Source organism: Clupea harengus, chromosome 13, assembly GCF_900700415.2.
Source record: "Clupea harengus chromosome 13, Ch_v2.0.2, whole genome shotgun sequence".
Taxonomy (NCBI): Eukaryota; Metazoa; Chordata; class Actinopteri; order Clupeiformes; family Clupeidae; genus Clupea; species Clupea harengus.
The window spans coordinates 10779835-10800745 of NC_045164.1; the positions used below are offsets into that span (position 1 = coordinate 10779835).

Sequence of the window (20911 nt, forward strand, 5' to 3'; positions counted from 1 at the left end):
CCTCAATTAACCTCAAAACACCCTCAGTGTTTGAAACATTACACCAAGTCATGCATGTTGCATTTGTCCCCTATGACAAAAATGTATTGTCATGACAACATCACACACGATCTTCTGGAGTGTATGACTTATGTCAAGGTAAAGCCATGAAGCAGAAAGAGAGGTCAGACAGTGCCTTCATGCTGTCTTCACAGTCAAATAAACACATTCAGTGTGCTGAAAGCATCTTCTTTATATTTGTATATTACATTTTAGACATTTGGCAGACAGATTTGTTATCCAAAGATTCACAAACTGTTTCTAATTTGTGATTTTTCAAATGTAAAGTAAATAAGGGAAATACAACAGTAATTCAGTCCAACTAATCATCCCATGCCGACAACTGTGTTTGGCCAGTTTTATGAATATAGCTTTTCATGTATAACATCCGATCACCTTAATATAAATAGTTTTCAATATCGGTGTGCATGTTTTTCTATGTGTATTTCCGTTCCGTACATTCTGGGGTGAAAAGTGAAGAAAAAAAACACACAAAACAGACACTGTATTAAAGTAGTTTTATAGGAATCTTTATTAAAGAAGCAGTTTTCCAGAGAGAGGGCTGGGTCAGGAACAACTTTGACTTATGTACCCACTGTACACTCAAACCCTTAACAATGTTGTTTAAATAATTTTTCACATAATTATATCAATCTCTAAGAACACTCAAATAACGTGAACTGTTGGGGAATTTTGAGAGGCATCAGTGCCTTGCGCTCATCCCCTGTATAGTTCAGGCTCAAGCTTCAGTCCCCCAGTGCCAACTTTCAGTCTCCCTTTTTACAAAATAAAAGTTAACATAATCAAAACCTTCATTGTCCCCAAGCAACCATCATCATGACAACACTCAACAACCGACATACTTCCTTCAGTCTCTGAACCATGTGTTTACCTAAGACCAGCTGTAGCATCCTCAGGAGCCAAAACGGTATTTCAATTGGTGTACAGATTGATACACAAACCAATCAATAACTGATAATCACTTACCTACTCCTGGCAGGCACATCTGGCAATTCACGATTGTCTGTTATTGATACTTTTAAACCTCATATCAATCTTATATTGAATGACTAAACACAAATACATTTGTGTTCATCAATATCATGGACAGAAACTGTAAATTGTCATAATGTACAGGAGATACACATTAGTCCTTTCTTTCAGCTACACATTCAGTGGAGGATTATAAACTGCAGTTGTATTAGGCCAACTGAATTATGTGAATGATCTAATTCGATTCTAAATATTTATGCAGATTAAAGGGCTTTTTAATGAATATACTTTAATCTACTAAATAATATGAAAATGGGTTCATATAAATTGGCTTCATAGAATTGGCCCCATAAGGAAAAAAAGACTGACAATTCTGATATAGAAAACTTGTATACTGTATTAGTATATTTTTATATTGATATATTTTTCTTTCTTTAATTTTTATTTATGTTGTTTGTTTTTTATGAAATCTTTTGGCAGTATCTTCATTTAAATATTCACATTGATTTAACCAGTGTAGAAGAGAAGTTTGTAACTTTTAACAAACAAGATTCTAACGTATGTGAAACAAGTGACAGGTAAAAGTCATGTGTTTTAGAATGAGATATTTGATGTGTAATCTGACTACAAACTGCATGGTATGTACATTGTGTTTGTCCTAGACAGATCTGAATACAAAACCTGAACTGAGAATTAAATGAAGATTATCAGCTTAATCACACAGGACTCATAATACACTGACTAAATGATTGTGGAAAATGTGTCATTTGAAGTATGCTAATAAATAAATTATGCTCCAAGTACCCCAATACACTCAACTGATCTTATATACTGATTGGTGCAGATGATACTGAGCTGGCTCTGGACTCTCGTGTTTTACGTGTGGGGATGGTGACAACACAGCATGAAATACCCACGGTTGCCTCTGGCAACTCATCATCCTCAGTCCACTCATTAAGGTCTGGGTTGAACATCTGTATGCACTTCTTATACTTCTTTTCAATCTCGTTCCAGCCTCCCATGAGATAGATCTTGTTATTCAGAGTGGTGGCACCAGCCGTGCTGACACCCGTGTGCAACGGTGAACTGTAGCTCCACTGACCGGAGTGGGGATTGAAACACTCGACCGCCAGGACGTCTACCCTTTCTCCACGACCACCAAGCTGGCTGCCGCCGATGACGTAGGCACGGTCGCCCACTGTGGCAGCACTGTGCCAGCCTCTTGGGGAGCTCAAGCTGTTCTTATCCGACCAGCTATCAGTGGATGGGTCATACATGCACACAGCTCGAGAATAGGCGTTGCTGATGTAACCCCCGGTTACTAAGATCTTGCCTTCAATGAGTGTACTGGCATGGCAGCACCTTGCCACCTCCATGGGTGCCTTCATCTGCCACTGGTTAGAAGATGGCACATAGCATTCTAGGGACGCCTGGCAACCCTCTGCATTGCGTCCTCCGATGGCAAACAAGAGGCCATTGAAGGTGTTAAGGCTGAAGTGAGTGCGCCTCTGGATCATGCTGGTCAAATGGATCCAAGTATTGAATCTTGGATCATATCTGATTGGTGGAAGACACAGCAAGTTAAAGTCATTAAGCATGTTATCAGTTATTGACTGTGACATATGACTTTTTCATGTATGGCTAATTTCATTCACCAGACAAACATGCAGTAATGTAAGGCAATTGTTCAGTTTACAACATAGATACATACAATGTAAATGCCTCATGTCAAGGTCTTACCTGCAGAAGTTGCTGACAGCATGCTTAGCCTGGTTCCTTGCATCATTCTGGTCTTCACCTCCGGCAACATACAGGAAGCCATCCAGAACTGCCACACACTGATTGAAGCTCTTCGCAGGCATGTCCGTCAATTTGTTCCACACATTGTCTTCATCTCTGTAGAGCACCTCCTTGCTGAGAGACTTTTCAGTCAGGGCTGGCCTACCTCCCACCGTGAGCATAACCTTGAGTCCACCACGCACTTTGGTTCTTCGTGACTGCAGGATGTTCTGCTGAAAAGGCAGCAGGTGGTAGTTCATGGCGTCGACCAGCAGACGGTGGCATTCAGCATCTTGCATCATCCTTGGCACGTTCTGGACGTGACTGACCAGGTCCATGGCTGTGATGGTGCCGAAGCGGATGTTGGTGAGCAGGTCAGGGGCATACTTCAGTCTCTTCTCGTCGAAGTCTAACCACTTCATGGCGATCTGGAAGGCGGTGAGCTCTGAGGGCAGCTGGAGGGAGTCATCTTGGAGGAAATCACTGATCTGCTCGTACGTAAGCTTCAGGAACTGCTCCATCTCCGAGAACTCAATGAAGTTCCCCCGCATGAACTTCTGCGCTGCCTCCTTCGTTTCTTTGAGGTCATATGTATCTGCAATGTTGGCCACATACATGCAGTTCTCCACACTCATCTCCCGCATCAGGAAATCACTGCACATCTTCACAAGGGTATTGATCTGCAGGAAGACTGCGGCTGCGATAGTACTACCAATGGTGTACAAAGACAGGGTAAGTTTTCCAGAGTATGCATAGGTGATTGCTGTGGCCAAGCCCACTGGCGATAGATCATTGAGGTCTATCTTTTGAACAGAGGCATCTTTCTTCAGCATGCCCTGAATGTACTCACTGCAGGAGGCCATGACAACTTTGTGGACATCAAAAGATTTGGATTTGGTTGAGACGGTCAAGTCACACAGGAAGTTGTCCTGTCGCATGGTGCTCAAGCCGTCCAGGAGGTTAGGCGCGTAAACAGGGTCATTTACTTCCGTGGAGATGCAGCTGAAGCCATTTCCACCTTCAAGGAGTGTGTTCAGCCCATTGATTTTGTTGATCGGGCTGTCCTCCACCAAAATGGTCATCTCATTTATGTCTCCTTTGCTCTTTTTGGCTGTCTTGTTCTTTTTGGGTGCCATGACTGTTGCAATGAGTCACAGCCAAGACCTACAATTAACACAAGTTTTAGTAAACAGTTGTAAGCCATTTGCCACACAGCCACATAGCTCCAAGGGGCATTTCATATCTGTGCATATCATTAGCTTAAATATCATGTTTCCTTTTTTGGAAAATCTAAATTTCAAAATGTTATTTTGCGTGTAAATAATGTCAACAATTTCAAAGAATTGCTGCTTCCATGAACGAGAATTTCACAGTAGGCCAGCATTTATACAGTCCTAAAAATGAAGGCATTAACTTGTGTAAAGTGACCACATACGCTATTTTACATAGGTTATTTGAAGAAATGAATCCAAAATTACCACGTCGGTAAGAGCATGTTACCACGTCAACATTCCTCTCTTCGCATCTGTCACTATTTATCACTACCATGTCCAAGAATAGAAGCGCAGGATAGCTAGCTCTTGGCGTTCCTTTTATAGACGTCGTGTCAGTAAGACTACCCGTGGCCTTTCGAAATTTCTTAAAGTTTTATGAAAATTAAAATCACATAGACGAGGTTGTTCAACATTTTCCACTGTTGCAATCGTATATTTCACAGGCATGCAAGTCCCTTGTAAATAGACTAGGGGTCTTGAATTTTAAACTTGTGACGTTAGACTACACAGGCCATTTATGTAGCTAAATTAGATTATCTAAACACCGTTTTAAAGTGTCAGGTTAAAATGTTGACAGTGAGTTTTTTTCCATGTATGAAACTGCTAACAACCTTAAGAACACCTTCTGAATACTTTGTTTATAGGAGTGTCGCCTCATGCAATCCAAAATAAGCATTTTTATCGATTGATACTTAAGTTATCAGATAGAAACGCCGTTTTACTGAAATTAGAGCTAACAAGTGAAACTCACCGACACAGAGATGAAGCAGAGGTTGGAGTAAAACTGAGTTGCGTCTCCAACTTGGTGTGCAAGAGAGAGAGAGAGACAGAGAGAGAGAAGTCGTGTCTAGTGGTACCAAGGGTGACCGGCAATTAACTCCTCCTCTGTCCGTCTGTAAACTGAGGAGATTATGCAATTGGCGTTTGGTGATATTGAACAGGGACCCCAATTTCCGATACACTAACAAGCCTATCGATGCTGAAACATGACCTAGTAGCCATTTGCATAAGTAGGGAAGATTAAGGCCTGTTTTTCTATTTCTCTAAATATATGCCCTATATTTCAATAAGTCTCGATGAACTCTCACATGAATTAAAACGTTGTTTGTAAAATGTATGAATTTAAAACGATTTGGCACCGCCCCGCATAAAGATGACGACAACATCTATTACGTCCTGCTAATTCACAGGTGTAGCTCACAGGTAGGACATCATCAAAAGTAGCTCGCACGTGAGGGATAGAATGGCAGCGCTGAAGACGGTGCTGGAGATCAAACTACAATTGAAATCGTCTGAACCAAAAACGGTATAGGCCTAAGCCTCCTTTCCGTGAATCTGCATACGGTAGTGATAACTGCTTTTTCTCACCAGTATTCTTGACTTTCTACTGGATAATGGCCTGTATGTAGTGTTTGTTAAAGACATATATTGAGAAAGTTGCAGTTTATCAACCTCCCTGCAACTTTTGAGGGGGCAGGAATTAACTATTAAGATATACTTTTCACCTATGACCAGCTTTTGTATGATGAGGAGTAATCCCCAGTAGGAAACCCTATTTCCTACATTAAGTGGCAGATTATATCTGTTGAAACCGGAGGTGTTGGGGCTGGCTTGAGGGTGGTGCTGTGAACCCTAAAAATAGTTCCCCAGTTGTCCCGTCTCACTTTGACTGTCCGTCAGTGTAGTTGTAGGCTACAGCTTTGACCATATGGTGTTAATGTATCAACTGAAGCTAGACACACCTTTAACTGTATGCCTGACCTGTCACTTACTGTTCTTGGCTACCAGTCTTTTCTTCAGTAACTTTTGAAGATTAATGTGAGTGAGTATTTCTTCTATACCCATGCCTCAGCCAATGCCTTGCAACCAATGCAGCTGCCTGTATTAGCATTGCCCATTTATAGCACATTGCAAATGGAGTAGGCTGGAGTGTGGATTTCCCATACATAGGTCTTGTCCTGAAAGCCCAGTCAGCAAACTGTCTTTGTAAGGAACCTCGTATGACACAGAGGTGCTAGTCTGTTGTAGGTCACGTGTCATTGATCTCTTCATATATTTTATTAACCACAAATACATTCACTTAGCATTCTATATTATGGTATAAATAATATAATGGATGGCCTAACCTGATCTGAGCAATCCATCTTTTCTAGGTTCTTACATCTTTAAAGAAACTTCAGGAGTTGGATATTACCATCGATATTCTGGCAGTAAGGGCAAATAACCTGTGTTGAAAAAAGTGCAACAAGCAGTATTGCCCCTTTGGGAAGAAACATGACAAACCAGAATTTAAATAAGGATTTGAAGAACCTGAGAGTTTGAAAAATTAAACCCAGGCCTTGTGTTATCATATATGCATTCCCATTCAATCACACTGTTGTCTTTTAAAAGTCGCTTGTTGCACTCTTGCTCTTAATTTACTTCATTAACCTTTCTGTAGGAAAATTAAGTGTTTATAGAGTTGTCTCTTCCTTCATAGGAAACTGGAATTGGAAAACTTGTCAATTCCTTCCGTAAACACAATGAAGCCGGAGAAGTGGCCAGAACACTAGTTACTCAATGGAAGAAATTGATCCCCAAAGAGAACACAAGGTAAACGGATTTGGTGATTTTGTTATTTTAATAATTGATATTGTTGTGCCCATTATGCATTCATTTGTTAAATTGTTAATGTTAAATTTTTAATACAACTGACAACTTTTTCTTTTTTACTAATGTCTTATGAAGTAAAACAAAAGAAAAAGAAAAAGACTCTGAAAAGAAACCATCAAAAACTGAAGCAACAGTGGAGCCTGAACAAACTGAACAAACTGAACAACCTGAACAAACTGAACAATCTGAGCGGCAAAACAAACAGATTGAATCCAACAACCAGAGGGATTCTGAAGCCCGGCCCTCTGATAAGCCTGAAGTCCAAATTACTGCTCCAAATAAGAAAACAGAAGCTAAAGAAACTGATGTCCTCATTAGTTCAAAATCATCAAAGAGGATTACACACAAAGAAAGCAAAACATCTGTATCAGATCCCGAGAGGAAAGATGATGTGCCACGTTCCTACAAATCTGGACACACTAGAACTGAAAAGGTTCCAAAGGACCCTGGGCAGTCTATTAACTCTATTAAGACGAAGGACAGCGATGCGAAAGCAATCAAATCCAAATCCAAAAAGGACAAAACAAAGAGGACCACAGAGAAAGGCATTGATCTGAAGAAAAAGAAAAAAGTTGAAGACCCTGAAACTCAAGAAATGTCCTTTGAGGCCTTCCTGAGCTACGACATGGTGGCCCCAAAAAGAAAAAGGTCATCGGATGTCAAGAAAAAACCTTCAAAGCGACCTAAAGTAGATACAATGAGTAGTAAAAATGATGACTTGGTTAAGATTCCAAGTATTAAATTACACAGAGAATTCACAGAAGAACCTTCAAAAATGGTAATGTCTCTCTACAAACTTTAACTGTTTAGCGTACTCTCTACTACATTCTGATCCTATATATTTTCTAGGCAACTAGCAAGAATGAAATATTGGACTTGCTGAACGTTCCATTGCCACTCACCCTACCTAAGTGTGATGACTTATCCAACTACCGCTACTTTGAGGAGAAAAGTAAGTGCATTATTTGCACAACCACACACTTCTGATTTTCACCAAACCCTTATTTCTCAACTTTCTACACTTCCGTCATTCTTCTCCTGATATATGGTATTTGAGTCAGGTGAAACTGAAAGATAGATTTTAATAGGACTTTGTTTTCTATGTTTATCTGTGGTTGGCCAATTGCCAGATGTGTAAATGTGAACGTAGTGTAACTGCATATAATCCTTATATCCTTGCTATGGCACCTCTGTTCTCAATACAGTATTTCCCCAGTCATAGATTTGACATAGCAGTTTGATAAAAATCAGTATAAACCTTATATAAAATAATGTGTGGTTTTGTTTCCTTAGCTGAAGACAGGGTTGCTGATACTGAGGCTGAGGCAGGAGAAGAGACCCCAGGGTTCACGGGCCAGAGATCCAAAAAGAAGATGCAGGTGTACTCTGGGTCTAAGAGCACCTACTTGCCCGCCATGATGTCTCTGTACCAACAATGCATCCGTGCTCTCCAAAACAACATTGACTGTATGTTTATTTTTAGACCATGACATACTAATTTTCTCCTTTTGGGTATGGACTTGATTTTACATGTTGTATGTTTTTTTATTTGAACTCCGTTTCTTTTTTCCCCACCAGCATTATATGAGGTTGGCGGGGTGCCATTTGAAATCTTGGAGCCGGTGATCGAGCGCTGCACACCGGAGCAGCTGATTCGGATTGAAGAATGCAATCCTGTTTGTATACTAGATTAGCACTTTACTCATTAAGTACACTAATGATCTCAGGCTCTGGCACCAGAGGTGCTATTGGCATCCTGATTTGCCAGGACTAGTTTGTGTGCAGGGTCAGCAGGTGAACTTCGAACTTCCCTTCTGCAGGTGTACATCGGAGTGACTGACCACCTGTGGGAGAGACACTGCCAGAGGGACTTCAGGAGCGCCCACCTGCTGGAGTACGAGTCCTGGAGGGAGATGTTCTTCCGGCTGTCCGAGGAGAGGGAGAGAAAACTGGCAAAGCTGACCAAAAGCATCGTTTCAGCTCATTCACAGAGGCCCAAAGGTACCTGGAAATTAAAAGTAGGGTGGAAGAATGCTAGTCTGGCTCTGACCAGGCACATCCTCACTCATTGGATATAAAGAATAGTGTGTAACGCCATGTTTTTGTAGTGCCTGTCAAGAGAGTTTAAGGAGATTATAAAAGATATATCAGAGGATGGAAAGGCTTCTGCATTTGGATCTGTTTTAGTAGAAGTTATATAAATAAAGTAAAAACTGAACAGTCACTTTTTAAATATGAAACAAAAAGGATGACTCCGCTCCCTACTGAGTTAATCTATTTATTCTCACACTGCCTTGAGCTGCAAGCTGATCCAATCACTTAAAATATAATCTGGATCAATGTATACAAGTTATTGGAATTTTAATAAATGTTCAGAGAATGTTGGATAACCAGAACCAGGCTAACAAAACATGTTTTCCCCGTGCAGAAGACCTTATCTGTCAAAGGGATGTAAATAATTGGACATCAAAATCAAATGACAATTTACATGTGAACTTCTGATGTGTTTGATGTAAATATTTAGTTGACTGGGGTGGCAATATTATGGCGCATGAAACGGACTAGACCTGTTCTGTCTGGCTTCAGCAGCCGTTGGAACTGTAGTGCGATGAGCCGAGTTGGGCGGCTCATAAATACTGAGAGCATGTTAAGGTGGACCAGGCCATCTGTCCCCTCAGGCGCTATGAATAGATTTAAAGTGCCACCGTGGCCACAGAGTTAACCCTCAAAGCCCTGAGGCGTGTGTGTGTGTGTGTGTGTGTGTGCCCCCCCCATCCCCCCTTCTATATACATTTTACATGTAATGGTTTTGCCAAGATGCCCACTCAGTCATTCCCTAATGTAATATTTTTCTTTTGCTCTGTTTAGGCCGTCAGGTTAAGATGGCATTTATTAACTGTGCTGCCAAGCCACCCAGAAATGTGAGGGTTCAGCAGGAGATCTATGGTACTGCCGGGTCCGCAGTGCAGCCTCATCCTCTGGACAGACCCAGGTTGGTGCAAAACAAGAACAAAGAGTTGACTTCCTCAGTCAGTCTGTTCACTAAAACCTGACACTGATTATGGCTTTACTCGAGTGTTCAATATTATCAATAGTCCAATATTTTTGGTTACAAACATTCTGATGTGCCTTTCCTGCATCTTAGGCCCCCAAAGTAAATGCATCACTACAGTTGCTAAGCAGGGTCATAAATGGCCAGCAATTGCACTCACCAAATTGCCTTTTGCGTGAGGTTAGACAAACTTTGGGATCAAGGCAAATGGCCGTATAAAGCAGTTTGCGATGGTACGTTATTAAACACACTTACACCAGGGGAGCAAATGGCCCGAGTTGCACTGTTACTGGACCATCTGCAGTGTCCCAGTTTTCCCATTAACTTATCAATATAGCACAAACTTTGCTGCAGGTATGAGTAACCTTTCTACAACTCTGTGTTTATTTGGTTGGTGAAATATCACTGTGATTCAGTAAATGAAACTTGCTCTGTATTGAAATGCATTTGCCCCCCCCCCCCCCCCCCCCCGCCTCTAGAATGCAGAGCCAGGAGGGCAAAGTGAAACCTGTCTGCCGAGAGTATCCCAGGCCTGGGAGCAATCCCACAGGCCCCAGCCAAGCTCAAGACCCCCGCAAAATTAAAAGTGAGTAAAATGATCATGTAACTCAGGTGTACATTGCGAAGTCTGGGAATATTTCTTCTGTTTATAATGACTGAATGCAGGTCCATGGCATTGACCATTTATTTGACCTTTGGCACAAGTAGAAGAACCATAGCCTATCCATGGCATGCAAAAAACATGCCAAACAATCAGAAGTTCCTAAATTATTTTAATCAACAATCTAACATTGCAGTGCTTTAATGTGTTTAAAAAGAGAAATGGTACTAAAACACTAATACTTCATACTTTGTTACTGAAACTGTGGGATTGGGTAGACCTAGATGAAATTGAAGCTCCCAGATTCTGTATCTGCAGCTGTTGAACGGCAGTAGCACTAGAAGGCTGTGTGTGTGTGTGTGTGTGTGTGTGTGTGTGTGTGTGTGTGTGTGTGTGTGTGTGTGTGTGTGTGTGTGTGTGTCCTGAGTGCGAGTTTGTGTCTTTGTATATGCATGCTTAAATTAAACCTAACAGGTGGTTCAAGTAGGTGCTGCAGGAGTTTAACTTGTAAGAAATTAGGGTTCTAATGTGTGTGTTTATTCACTGTCATCATGTGTTAATGTTCGATCCATAGGCTCCAGTTTTTCTGTTAGTTCTGCTGTGTTACAGTGGAGTACAAATGTCATGAATATTAATATCTCACAAATGGTGTGGTGGTTATGCTTAGCTACAGTGCGTATACAGGTATTCGGGCTACTCGCATGTATTTATGGAGTTATATTTAGTTGTGAAAGGGATAACCTTGCTTGTGTATTTAAAGTGAATCTTCCCACATTCTATATACTTGAAATATCAAATGCCATTAGTGATTATAATGTGACTAAAATGTATTTTACTTTGAAGGAGTGGCACCAATGATGGCAAAGTCTCTGAAAGCCTTCAAGGAACAGCGAAGACGTCGATGAACTGTAAGAAAAAGATGTATATAGTTGAAAATCTCTATTTATGGGTGACTAGCCTACGCACTGTTTGTTCAGTTGCATATTTGTACATTTGAAGCACAGCCATTTGGCATTTTTCAATATTTTTTTTTTTTTTTAGTCCCCTATACTTATCAAGAACTGCTGTCATCTTGCTGAGATACCAGTGACTTCTACACTCATAAATGTCTAATTATGCATGTATCCATTACGTCATATCAAGCACTGTGAATTAATCTTCTGATTAAATGCGAAACCAATCACATTTCTTGTTCTTGTCTGTGTCGAATAAATCTGTGTTGGTAGATGGTACTCTGAAATGTACCTGTGGATCACTAACTGATCTTACAGGCGTTTGGCTCCCTCTAGTGGATATAGCATAGTATGCAACTTGTAGAACTTGCATTTGCTACAGGTTGTTCTTTCCACCTCATTAAAAGGCACATCAATGGATTAATAATTTGCAACATAATTATGTATTTTAAAAGCTTAATACATTTCAGATGTTTTGAGGGTCTTTGTTTAAACATGAATGGTTGGGGAACATTTTATACAGAGGACTTATTCAAGGTGCTTAGTTCCTTCAACATAATCAATAAAACCGGTATATAAGGTGCACATGGTTCAAAATGATCTGTGTTTCTGTACACCGAGGTGGTTGTGATGATCATAGACATATATATAGGTCTATATATGTCTATGGCTGTGATGGCAGGGGATCAACGCTGCCGGTTGCAAACACCGCCCTGCCTCTTCATAGCTTCCGACTCCAGTTAATATTCGTATTCGAACGTGCCCTAGGGGCTTTCTGTAATTACATAATGCAAACAAACGTATTTAGTCCCCGAATGTCAGCAAAGGTGGACTTATCACGGAAATGGTGTGTGGGAAGAATAGTCGTAGCCTACTCCCACAGCCACCACATACTTTTCCAGCGGAGGGAGGGTGATAAAAGGGAGGAGCAGCTAGGAATCGTGACGTCAGATTGGAATGAGGGAGTGAATGTTCCGGGTCAGAAACTGGACTGAGAGGAAATTAACACTAGGACAAGAAAAACACGAATCACTATCTAACTCAACAGAGATGTAACAGTCTACGAACGAAGATTTTAAGAAAATTAATTCAGCATGCGATGTAGAGAGATGGACAAACAGGCGAAATCTTCATATTAAAGTACTTAAAGTGAGGTGGACAACGACGTTTTATCCCATGTTTCTTTCCAATATATCCAGCTGAAGCCTGGGTAGTAGGTTTCGTTGTGGGCTTGCTTTTAAAATTGGCGTGGGCAGTCATAGCGTGTACCTGTAGCCGGCAAGCGAGCGCGAAAACGCCGAACTTGGGTCTCCTAGTTTCTACTTGCTCCATCCAGATTTGCTTTCCCTCAGCGGTAGACTATTTTACCGTACGGATTTAGCCAGAGCTAGGATCAGCCCGTGATGTTTCACTGTATACCCCTGTGGCGGTGTAACCGTCACATTGAATTGATCGATAAGCGCCACTGCTCCCTGTTGTACGTCCCCGATGAGATCTACCGCTACAGTCGGAGTTTGGAGGAGCTTTTGCTGGACGCCAACCAACTCCGCGACTTGCCTAAGGTAAGAACAAGACAGGGTAGCTTAACCCCTGAGGACGCCTGTAGTTGCTAAATCTGCTATAATAACTAGCACGGTCATGCAGTGCCATTTCATCAAACAACAGCTCATTATCTAGAGAAGAATGGGTCACTTTTAGTAGTGTGTTGTCATTGTAAGGTTACCTATTTAACTTGCTCTGTTCTGCGTGGCATGGGAAAATGCCAGCATTCTCTTTGCACCCACTTTCGAGCAGTATCGGCTAAGTTAGCTAGCAGGCTAGCGATAGGTTAAATGGTGGTGACAGGTACGCTGTGTTTCATGAGAATGTGTCGTTTCACTTACGCAATGTCAAGCGGCCACACATATCACAGGAATTTCCCCTGCAGGTGTCTGTTTTTTCTGCGTTTCCCCCCTCACCTGTAGTTTTCCCTCCTCTTGAACTTCAGTGATTTATTTTTTAATCAATCACAATCTCTGACTTATAAACAGTTGTAAAAATGTCAGACATTTCAGGCTATTATCTATGTACTGAGGACTACATTCCATTGAAGGGCCTTCTCATTGCCCCTCTCAGTTGATGAACCATACCTTTTAAATCATACTAAAGCCATATGCTTTAAATTAAATGGGAGTAGGAGTTTGCTATGTTTATTCTTAAACTTAATGACAGGATGAGCATGTAAAATGTCCTATCCATTTGAAACTAACCATGTTCTCTTTTCAGAACAGTGTCTAAAAACAAATAGAAACTCGATGCACCAGCCACAGTAGTTAAATGAGCTTAGCCTTCTCTGTACTTGCATCGCATGTAAATGTAGAATTGTAAGCGCGTCTTCCTTGCATGCCGTGGCTTGAAGTAGGCCACAATCCTTGCCATGGTGTTGCTTGAGGTGTAACTAATCCCATCCTGACTAGTTGGATGCATCTATGACCTGTCAAATGGAAGAATCAGCCCAGATCAGTTGAGTGCCGTGCTTGTTGTATGACCACAGTTTTGTTCTACGTTCTCCACGCCGAGCTTACGCAAGGAGTTGATGTAGGTTAACTGTCCGCAAGAAAGACAATTGCGCTATTCTGCCATTGAGAGGACAAGGCTGTGCCACACTAGCACTATCACACGTGGCATCAACTATCTCTGTATTGCTATAACCATAAGCCAGTCAAACAAACCCCATCAGTGTTATCATCCCCGAATGAAATGCCCACTGGTCAATGAGTTACTAGATTAGCCATGCCATGGGACATGATGAAGAGCCCACAGAAGAGAAGGCAGGGATTGTTTATGATGTCTTCATAACAAGTCTGTTTCCGATAAGGAAACGAGGCTGAATTGTTCATCCCTGGCAAGTTGTTAGCAGTCTGATTCACACCAAGTTTAAAATTCCAGACATACCTGGTACACACATGGGATATGTTGAAATGACTCATCAGTTGTGTTTTTTTTTTTTTTGTATATGATCCCCCTTTAAGCTTTAAGGATTTTTTTTATAAGGTTATACCGGTCTTCACGGAATGCACCCCAGAACAGAATGTTTGTTCTACAATTAGTGCAAAAGAGTTTAACACTCCATGAAAGCTGTAGTATCACAAGAATTTAGTGTAACTTGGAATTCCAACAGCCAAAAGGAGAGCAGTGATTTTTAGACCAGTAGCCTACAGTTCTTTGGTTTAACTTGCAAACAGAAATAGTTATCTTTACTTCCTCTTAATGTTGGATTGCTGAAACCGTGTATTTGATTATTTTCCTCAGACAAGGTCTACCATGTCAGAGTGAACACATTGGATGGCATCCTGGATGCGTTGCTGATGCATGCCCTGAGATGTGTTGGCCCTTTTGTCTGTTGTCTCTGGGTCAGGTAACATTTAAAGGTCCAGTCAGGGCTCACTTAAAGGCATAGTCTGCCATTTGCGTTTGGTTTTTCGCAAAAGGGTGTTGATATTTGAACTCAACAGCCAATGAAAGTATACTCCCTCCCATGCTCCCGAAGTTGATAGGCTGGGATTGTTTATGGCTCAGTCCAAGACACTGTGTTTGTTTTCCATTTACAGAGTCAGGACGGTGTACAAACAACAGAGTTTTTTTTTTTTTTTTTTAATGTTTTAGTGCAAACACTGAACAGAGAGCCAGGGGACCGTGAGGAGCAATTTGCGGACTGCGCCTTTAAATACACAACAATGACTTTCTTAGTGATCAAGTAGAGTGATGATGAAATGTTTTATCATTGGCATGACCTTTGGGCTAATACCATCATTCCACACCCTACTGCAAGACACAATAAAAGCGATAAAATGAGAGCAGATTGGCCTTGTATCAGTAACCACCCCCCTGGAATTAAATGTCCTGCATCTATTTATTTTAGATGGCAAAACTCATAAAATTCTGGATTTATGTTATATAGTAATGTGACCTTTGTATTGCCATGACTATCTTTTTAACACATTCACTTGTGGCAATGGGTCTTTGTGTGGCCCAGAACACAATACACATCTGCACCTCACTGTGGTTTCCTATGAAACTGACAGCATTACCCCCTGAAACCCGTGGTGTCATTGATTGTGCCTGTTTGATGGCTTTCACCGTTTAGCTCCCTCCTCGATACCAAGATCAGAAAGCAGAAGCACTATGCCTTTGAGAGGATGTGGCATAGTGGAGATTTAGCACACCTGAATGATTGCCTACTTTCATTCATTGACCTGTTGCTTAACCAGACAACAAAAACAAAGGCATCCATTAATGCCTCAAAACTCGCAGCCATCAGTCTTTCATCCGAGCATTGAAAACAGATGCAGGTAGCTTACTTATTTTGGAGATAATGTAGCTCATCACTCGCAGAAGCGTTTAGATCCATGTGTTGGTCTAAGTCTAAGAGGGACACCCTCCATCTTTCAGTAAGATTTCATTCTCTTATTCTACATGTAATATCACTGCTGCTCTCACTTGTCCTTGTCTTGCATTGACATGTTGAGACATGAGGAGACATCTGCATGTCTTTGAGGCGTGAGACTGAAGACTATATGCTGACAGATCAGGGTGTGTCAGCATCCTTCCCGCACGTGTTCTCTGTTCTTTGATGGTTGGAGAAATGGGACCTTTCTTATCGCACAGGAAACGCTTTGAATCAGTAGTTCTTAGCAGGGCTTTTTAGTTCTGTCTGGCTTCCTTAGAGGTTTGTGATACATCTCTAGTGCCAGCATCTGTCCAGTGGTGGGGGGGGGGGGGGGGGGGGGATGAATGTGTACCTCTCCTTTTGGGGGTCTTTTGATATCGATGTCAGTTCCTGTCTGCACCTCTTCCTAACCACGCAAAGTGTTTTTATTTCTTATGGATGTTGAGAGGAGTGGACATCCCATGCCACTGAAAGATGGACATTGCTTTGGACCTTTTTGTGGATAGAGCTAGAGAGTAGCTGTCTTTAGGACAGATCTGGCCTGAGTCTGGATGATCGGCATGACAACAGACCAGAGCGGGATCCATCGCCATGCCAACCTCTTTTGGGGGATATTGTGATTGACTCTTTGTTCCCCTACCCTGGGCAAAGGAAGGAACCCACACAATGTTTGTTATCTTAGGAAAATGAGGTTGGGTAGTGTCACAAAGAGGGAGAGAGAGTCCGTGAGTTAGTAAGAGGGTGTGTAGCATGTGTGTGTGCATGTAAATGGGTGGGTGAGTGTTGTAAACAAGATAAAACATGATGGCCTCAGCTCCATTATGTCATGTCATGTGTAACTTCCAGCTCTCCGTTTAACTGAGCTTCCATCTCCCAGAACTCTAATTAGTCCACTGGTGTCCCGCCCCCACCCACCCCCGCTCCCCGGCCTACAAGAAGCCGTATCTCAAGGGAGGGTGAAAATTGGGAAGAACCAGTCCTGGCCAATTTAAATAGGCCATTTCTGCGAAGCTTTAAATATTGACAGAGGAGTAGCTGCTTTCATGTGTAGCCTACTTGTTAGACAGACAGGCTGTGTGGGGCGGGGGAGGGGATGCGTGAGGCTTGACGGTCAATGACATTAACCAGTAGTGCAGGTTTTGCATTGTTGCACAAGAAAGGTCTGCTGCTTGGTTATTTAACAAAGCACCAATAGCAGCTGATGCACCCTCAACTATCTGTGGTTCCAGTGGGCTGTTTTGCTGATTTTTTTTGCTGATTTATTTATTTTTTAAGTGAGTTGTGGTCATCATGATTCAGTTAGAAGTGACTCCTGATTGATTTTTTTTTTTTTTTTAAAGAAAGACTAATGATATCCTTACTGAGACCACCACAATGACCATAACAGCACTCTCAAGCGTACCGTACAAAACTGTGGTACCTTTCCCAAGTTTAAAAGTGGTAGGCTGAGAGACCAGAACAAAATGATCTACTTTATAGCAACAGGTTTGTACTGAGCTGGAGGGCATGCAGTCTATTTGGCACACAGGTTGTGATGGCTGGCAGTAATGATTTGGAGTTGTGACTTTTGAAATGTGTAGGATGTATTGTATAAAGAGCATCACTTGTACTCGTAAACAAACAAATACATCCTGACACTTTCTTATTTTCAGTCATAGGCCCGCAGATAAATTCAAGTTGTGATAATGAGATTGAGATAAATGAGTGCGCACCCAAACCTAATGTTCCCCAGGAAAATTGAAACGAAATGATGTTGAAAATATTAGCGCATGAGTAAGCCCTGAATGACTCAGACTCAACAAAGAGCTGCCCAGACCAAACACACAGCCCCATCGATATTAATACAGGGCTACATAAGCGATGACAGAGACGGAGCTTTATCAAGAGGAGCTAAATCGGTGGTAGCGTATAGTGACGTCACGAGGGACATGAACCAGTGAATGAAAGAAGTGAGCGGCCCGTCGACAGAAAATGGGACGCGGCTGTGCCACCCGTAATCTCGGGACGCGACGACGAGATGCGGCAATCGATTTGAGGTAATGGAGAGAGATGGTGCCAGACTGCGAAGCGTAGCATTAGTCACAGAACACTATTTTTGTGGGTATTGGGAGCTGCAATGTTGTGATGAGTAAATCTAATCACATCACATTTTCTGTCAGATGTCTAGTCCATGAGACCCATTAAGGTCTGTTTACCGTGAAGAAGAGCTGAACAGTTAAACTAGTTTTTAAGTTTGCACAATATAATGCAACTAAATTGTTGCTAAATTATGATTTCTCACAGGATGTGGGTAATGGAGTTCGCCTGCAAGTTGTTGAATTAAACCTATGGTCTTCTCAACCGTACTTGATTAGTGCAATGTTCCTGTAGCATGGGCTAATTTGAGGTGGTTTAGTATCTTTTTCAAATGGCTGGAGCAACAAGCAGACTAGTAGGCAAGTAGGTCATCCTGAGTGAAATGAATAGCTGATTGCTCCACTGAGAGATGCAACTGGAAGGTATTTACCAGGTCACTGGGTACTCCAGTGTCAAACTTTTCATAACAAAGCAGACAACCGTCCTATTCACTCATCTGTCATCTAATTTAAACCCAGATTGGGGAAATCATTTGGTGTTATTTTTTGCAGGCGACTGTAATGGATTTGGGGTTTTCACCTCATAAGAGTTCACCAGTTCCTGGCTTCTAAGGCTGAAATGTGCCTTGAGTGGCCAAGAGAACACAAGCGTGTATCGATCAATAGCCTCATACACTAGAGAAGGCCTCTCTCAGACAACACCTCGTCATCTAGTCCAGCCTTAAGTGGGGCTCCACAGGGAGGCTGATGTTGCACTCTGATCACATTTGATCCAAGACTGTATGGATTAAGAGTTATTCGTCTCTCTTCAGACATTTCATTAGGCAGGCTCAGGAGATGAAAAGCAGTCTAGCAATGAAGCCTGTAGACCTGGGTCACAATAACACCAACCCCTAGGCAAACATGGAGCTAGGATGGCATTGTTTTTGAAGAAATATTTGGCTTCGTTTAGTCAAGGGGCTGGAGAGGAACGCATTGTTTTTGAAGAAATATCACTTGACGTGGCAGTAATGTTCGACTTCTTTGAAGGTTTACCAGCATTCTGTCATGTATATGGTTTGTGTGTTTTTGTTTTTTTACAGCCATTCTTCCAGCTGGTGAAACTACGAAAACTTGGGCTGAGTGACAATGAAATCCAGAGACTTCCACAAGAAATAGCCAACTTCATGCAGCTCGTAGAACTCGATGTCTCTCGAAATGGTAAGTGCCAACTACCCCTTATAAAAAAGCCTCGGGGCTCGTCACGGCTCTCACGCTTTGCACTCACTCACTGTTTCATTCTCGCTCTCTTTTTCTCAATCTCTCTCTGTCCCTCTTTCTTTCTGCCTTTCTCTCTCGGCTAGATTGTGCCTGTTTGCCTGTGTCACCCTTTACTGAAGCACTTACTCATGTGTGCATGTGAACGGAGGTGTGGCAATGCAGTCCTGTCAGAAAGTTATCCACGTAGAGCGTCCTGCGTATGTTTGTTTACATTGCACATGTATGTACTGTAGTCCACATTCTTCGTGGTTTGTGTTCTCTGCCAAATCTCTGAATTTATAGGAACATAATGTTTTCTCACGGTTCTTTATTATATTCTTGTACACACAAATATTGTACTAAAATAACAGGTACACAAGGTGTTTGCAGCACTTGTCAGTGGAACCGGTGTCTGGATTCCCAGCCCCTCTCTCCAAATACTATCCCATATTCCACAACCAACCCCCCCCCCCACACACACACACACACACCTTCATCTATCCTGATGGTGAAAGTATGAAAAGTTGGAGTATTTAATCACATGAGAAATCGTCTCCATAAAGACTTCCAACTACACCTAAAAGAAAGGGAGAAAAGGTCAGCTTGGTCAGTTCTCAGACAGCTTGGGAAGAAGGCTTGAGCTCGACTGAATCTGTACTGTTGGACATTGTTTAGTGTGTTCTGTCTGTGATATACATCCCGTCCACCCCCGCCTGGTCTACTCGCGGCTGTGCCCAGCATATTCCTAAAACCACAGTGGTTTTGGCGGAGTCCACAATTAGACTCTCTAACCTCCGAGAAGAGAGGGGTAAACGGTCTCTCTCCGGAACAACTCCCAGCCGGGGAAACAGGCGTTCCTCACAGGAACACGCTTCCAACGATAATTATCTCGATTACATCGGCCAATTACAGAGGTTCAAATGGTGATTCCTACTAGCAGCTCCTATCATAAAGTTGCGGTGTCTCAGATGACTTTTAAATAGACGTTTCCCTGAATGTGTTTTATGTTACGGTTACATTTATATCATATCTCTATCTAAAAGAAATCCTCGCAGGGGACAAAAGCTTTGAACTTTGACTTTCTTTTTGCACATTGTTGGTAATGTTTTCATTTAAAGAGCGTATGTTTTAACATTGTGATGTACCACAACGAGTTTTAGAATTGTTATCACACACATACAGTACATTTACCTAGTATAGTTGTTTTCATTATTCTATATTGATTGTTTGTTTGTTTGTTGATGGTATTATTTGTTTCAATTTTTCTTCTTTTGCAATTCTCCCTGTCATTGTCATGAGCATAGCCATAGTGGGTTGACATGTCAGCAATTATCTACCATGCTAACTTGATTTTTGTTTTTGGTTCTTGGCACACAGACATCATGGAAATCCCTGAAAGCATTTCATACTGTAAAGCTCTCCAAGTAGCTGACTTCAGTGGAAACCCACTAACAAGGTAATTAACAAGAAATGTCACGTTGCTATTGCTGCTGTTTCTGCTGTTGGGGCTATTGTTGCTGTTGCTGCTATTGTCGCTATTGTTGCTGTTGTTGCTTCACATGTGAACACATAACAGTTTGACCAGTTATGCTTGGGACGCTTACAGACCCTGAACAATTCATACCCTTAATAAAGATAAGCCATGCAGTTTCATTAAACTTGCTTGTTTTCATTAAGGCTTACAGTTGTTTATTGGTGGCTTTCACTCTCATGGGAACTATATAGGACAGAATGCCTTCAGAAGTACCTAAAAAAAACGTCTCTAATAAAATACATTCCTGTGTTTTTAGATTTGTGCAACCTCGTTATGTGTTTGTTTGTCCAT

The 20911-nt window shown here is 41.7% G+C and overlaps 3 protein-coding genes across 4 annotated transcripts in view; 2 read left to right on the top strand and 1 right to left on the bottom strand.

Moving 5' to 3' along the window:
• Positions 1–547: 547 nt before the first annotated feature.
• Positions 548–4942, bottom strand: klhl31 (kelch-like family member 31). The gene is made up of 3 exons (XM_012840430.2): positions 4837–4942; positions 2773–3975; positions 548–2589 (listed from the first exon to the last, which is right to left on the bottom strand). Exons 2-3 carry the CDS (start codon positions 3945–3947, stop codon positions 1857–1859), a joined length of 1908 nt encoding a protein of 635 aa, XP_012695884.1. The 5' UTR covers positions 3948–3975; positions 4837–4942; the 3' UTR covers positions 548–1856.
• Positions 4943–5258: 316 nt separating this feature from the next.
• eloal (elongin A, like) lies at positions 5259–11575 on the top strand. Of its 2 annotated transcripts, XM_012840431.3 has the most exons (12): positions 5259–5391; positions 6239–6295; positions 6565–6677; positions 6813–7515; positions 7587–7689; positions 8031–8204; positions 8316–8413; positions 8558–8738; positions 9606–9729; positions 10269–10375; positions 11234–11298; positions 11432–11575. In XM_012840431.3, the coding sequence occupies exons 1-11, from the start codon at positions 5329–5331 to the stop codon at positions 11293–11295; spliced, it is 1785 nt and encodes a 594-aa protein (XP_012695885.2). In that variant the 5' UTR covers positions 5259–5328; the 3' UTR covers positions 11296–11298; positions 11432–11575. The 2 variants fall into 2 exon arrangements, with proteins under 2 accessions (XP_012695885.2, XP_031434944.1); XM_031579084.2 differs by lacking the exons at positions 6239–6295; positions 11432–11575 and having other exon boundaries at positions 11234–11415.
• A 708-nt stretch (positions 11576–12283) lies between these two features.
• lrrc1 (leucine rich repeat containing 1) overlaps positions 12284–20911 on the top strand; it is a 29780-nt gene continuing 21152 nt past the window's right edge. The window contains exons 1-3 of the mRNA XM_012840432.3: positions 12284–12905; positions 18930–19047; positions 20464–20542. Coding sequence (XP_012695886.2) covers positions 12747–12905; positions 18930–19047; positions 20464–20542 — 356 coding nt within the window. The 5' untranslated portion in view covers positions 12284–12746. The remainder of the gene's footprint in view (positions 12906–18929; positions 19048–20463; positions 20543–20911) is intronic.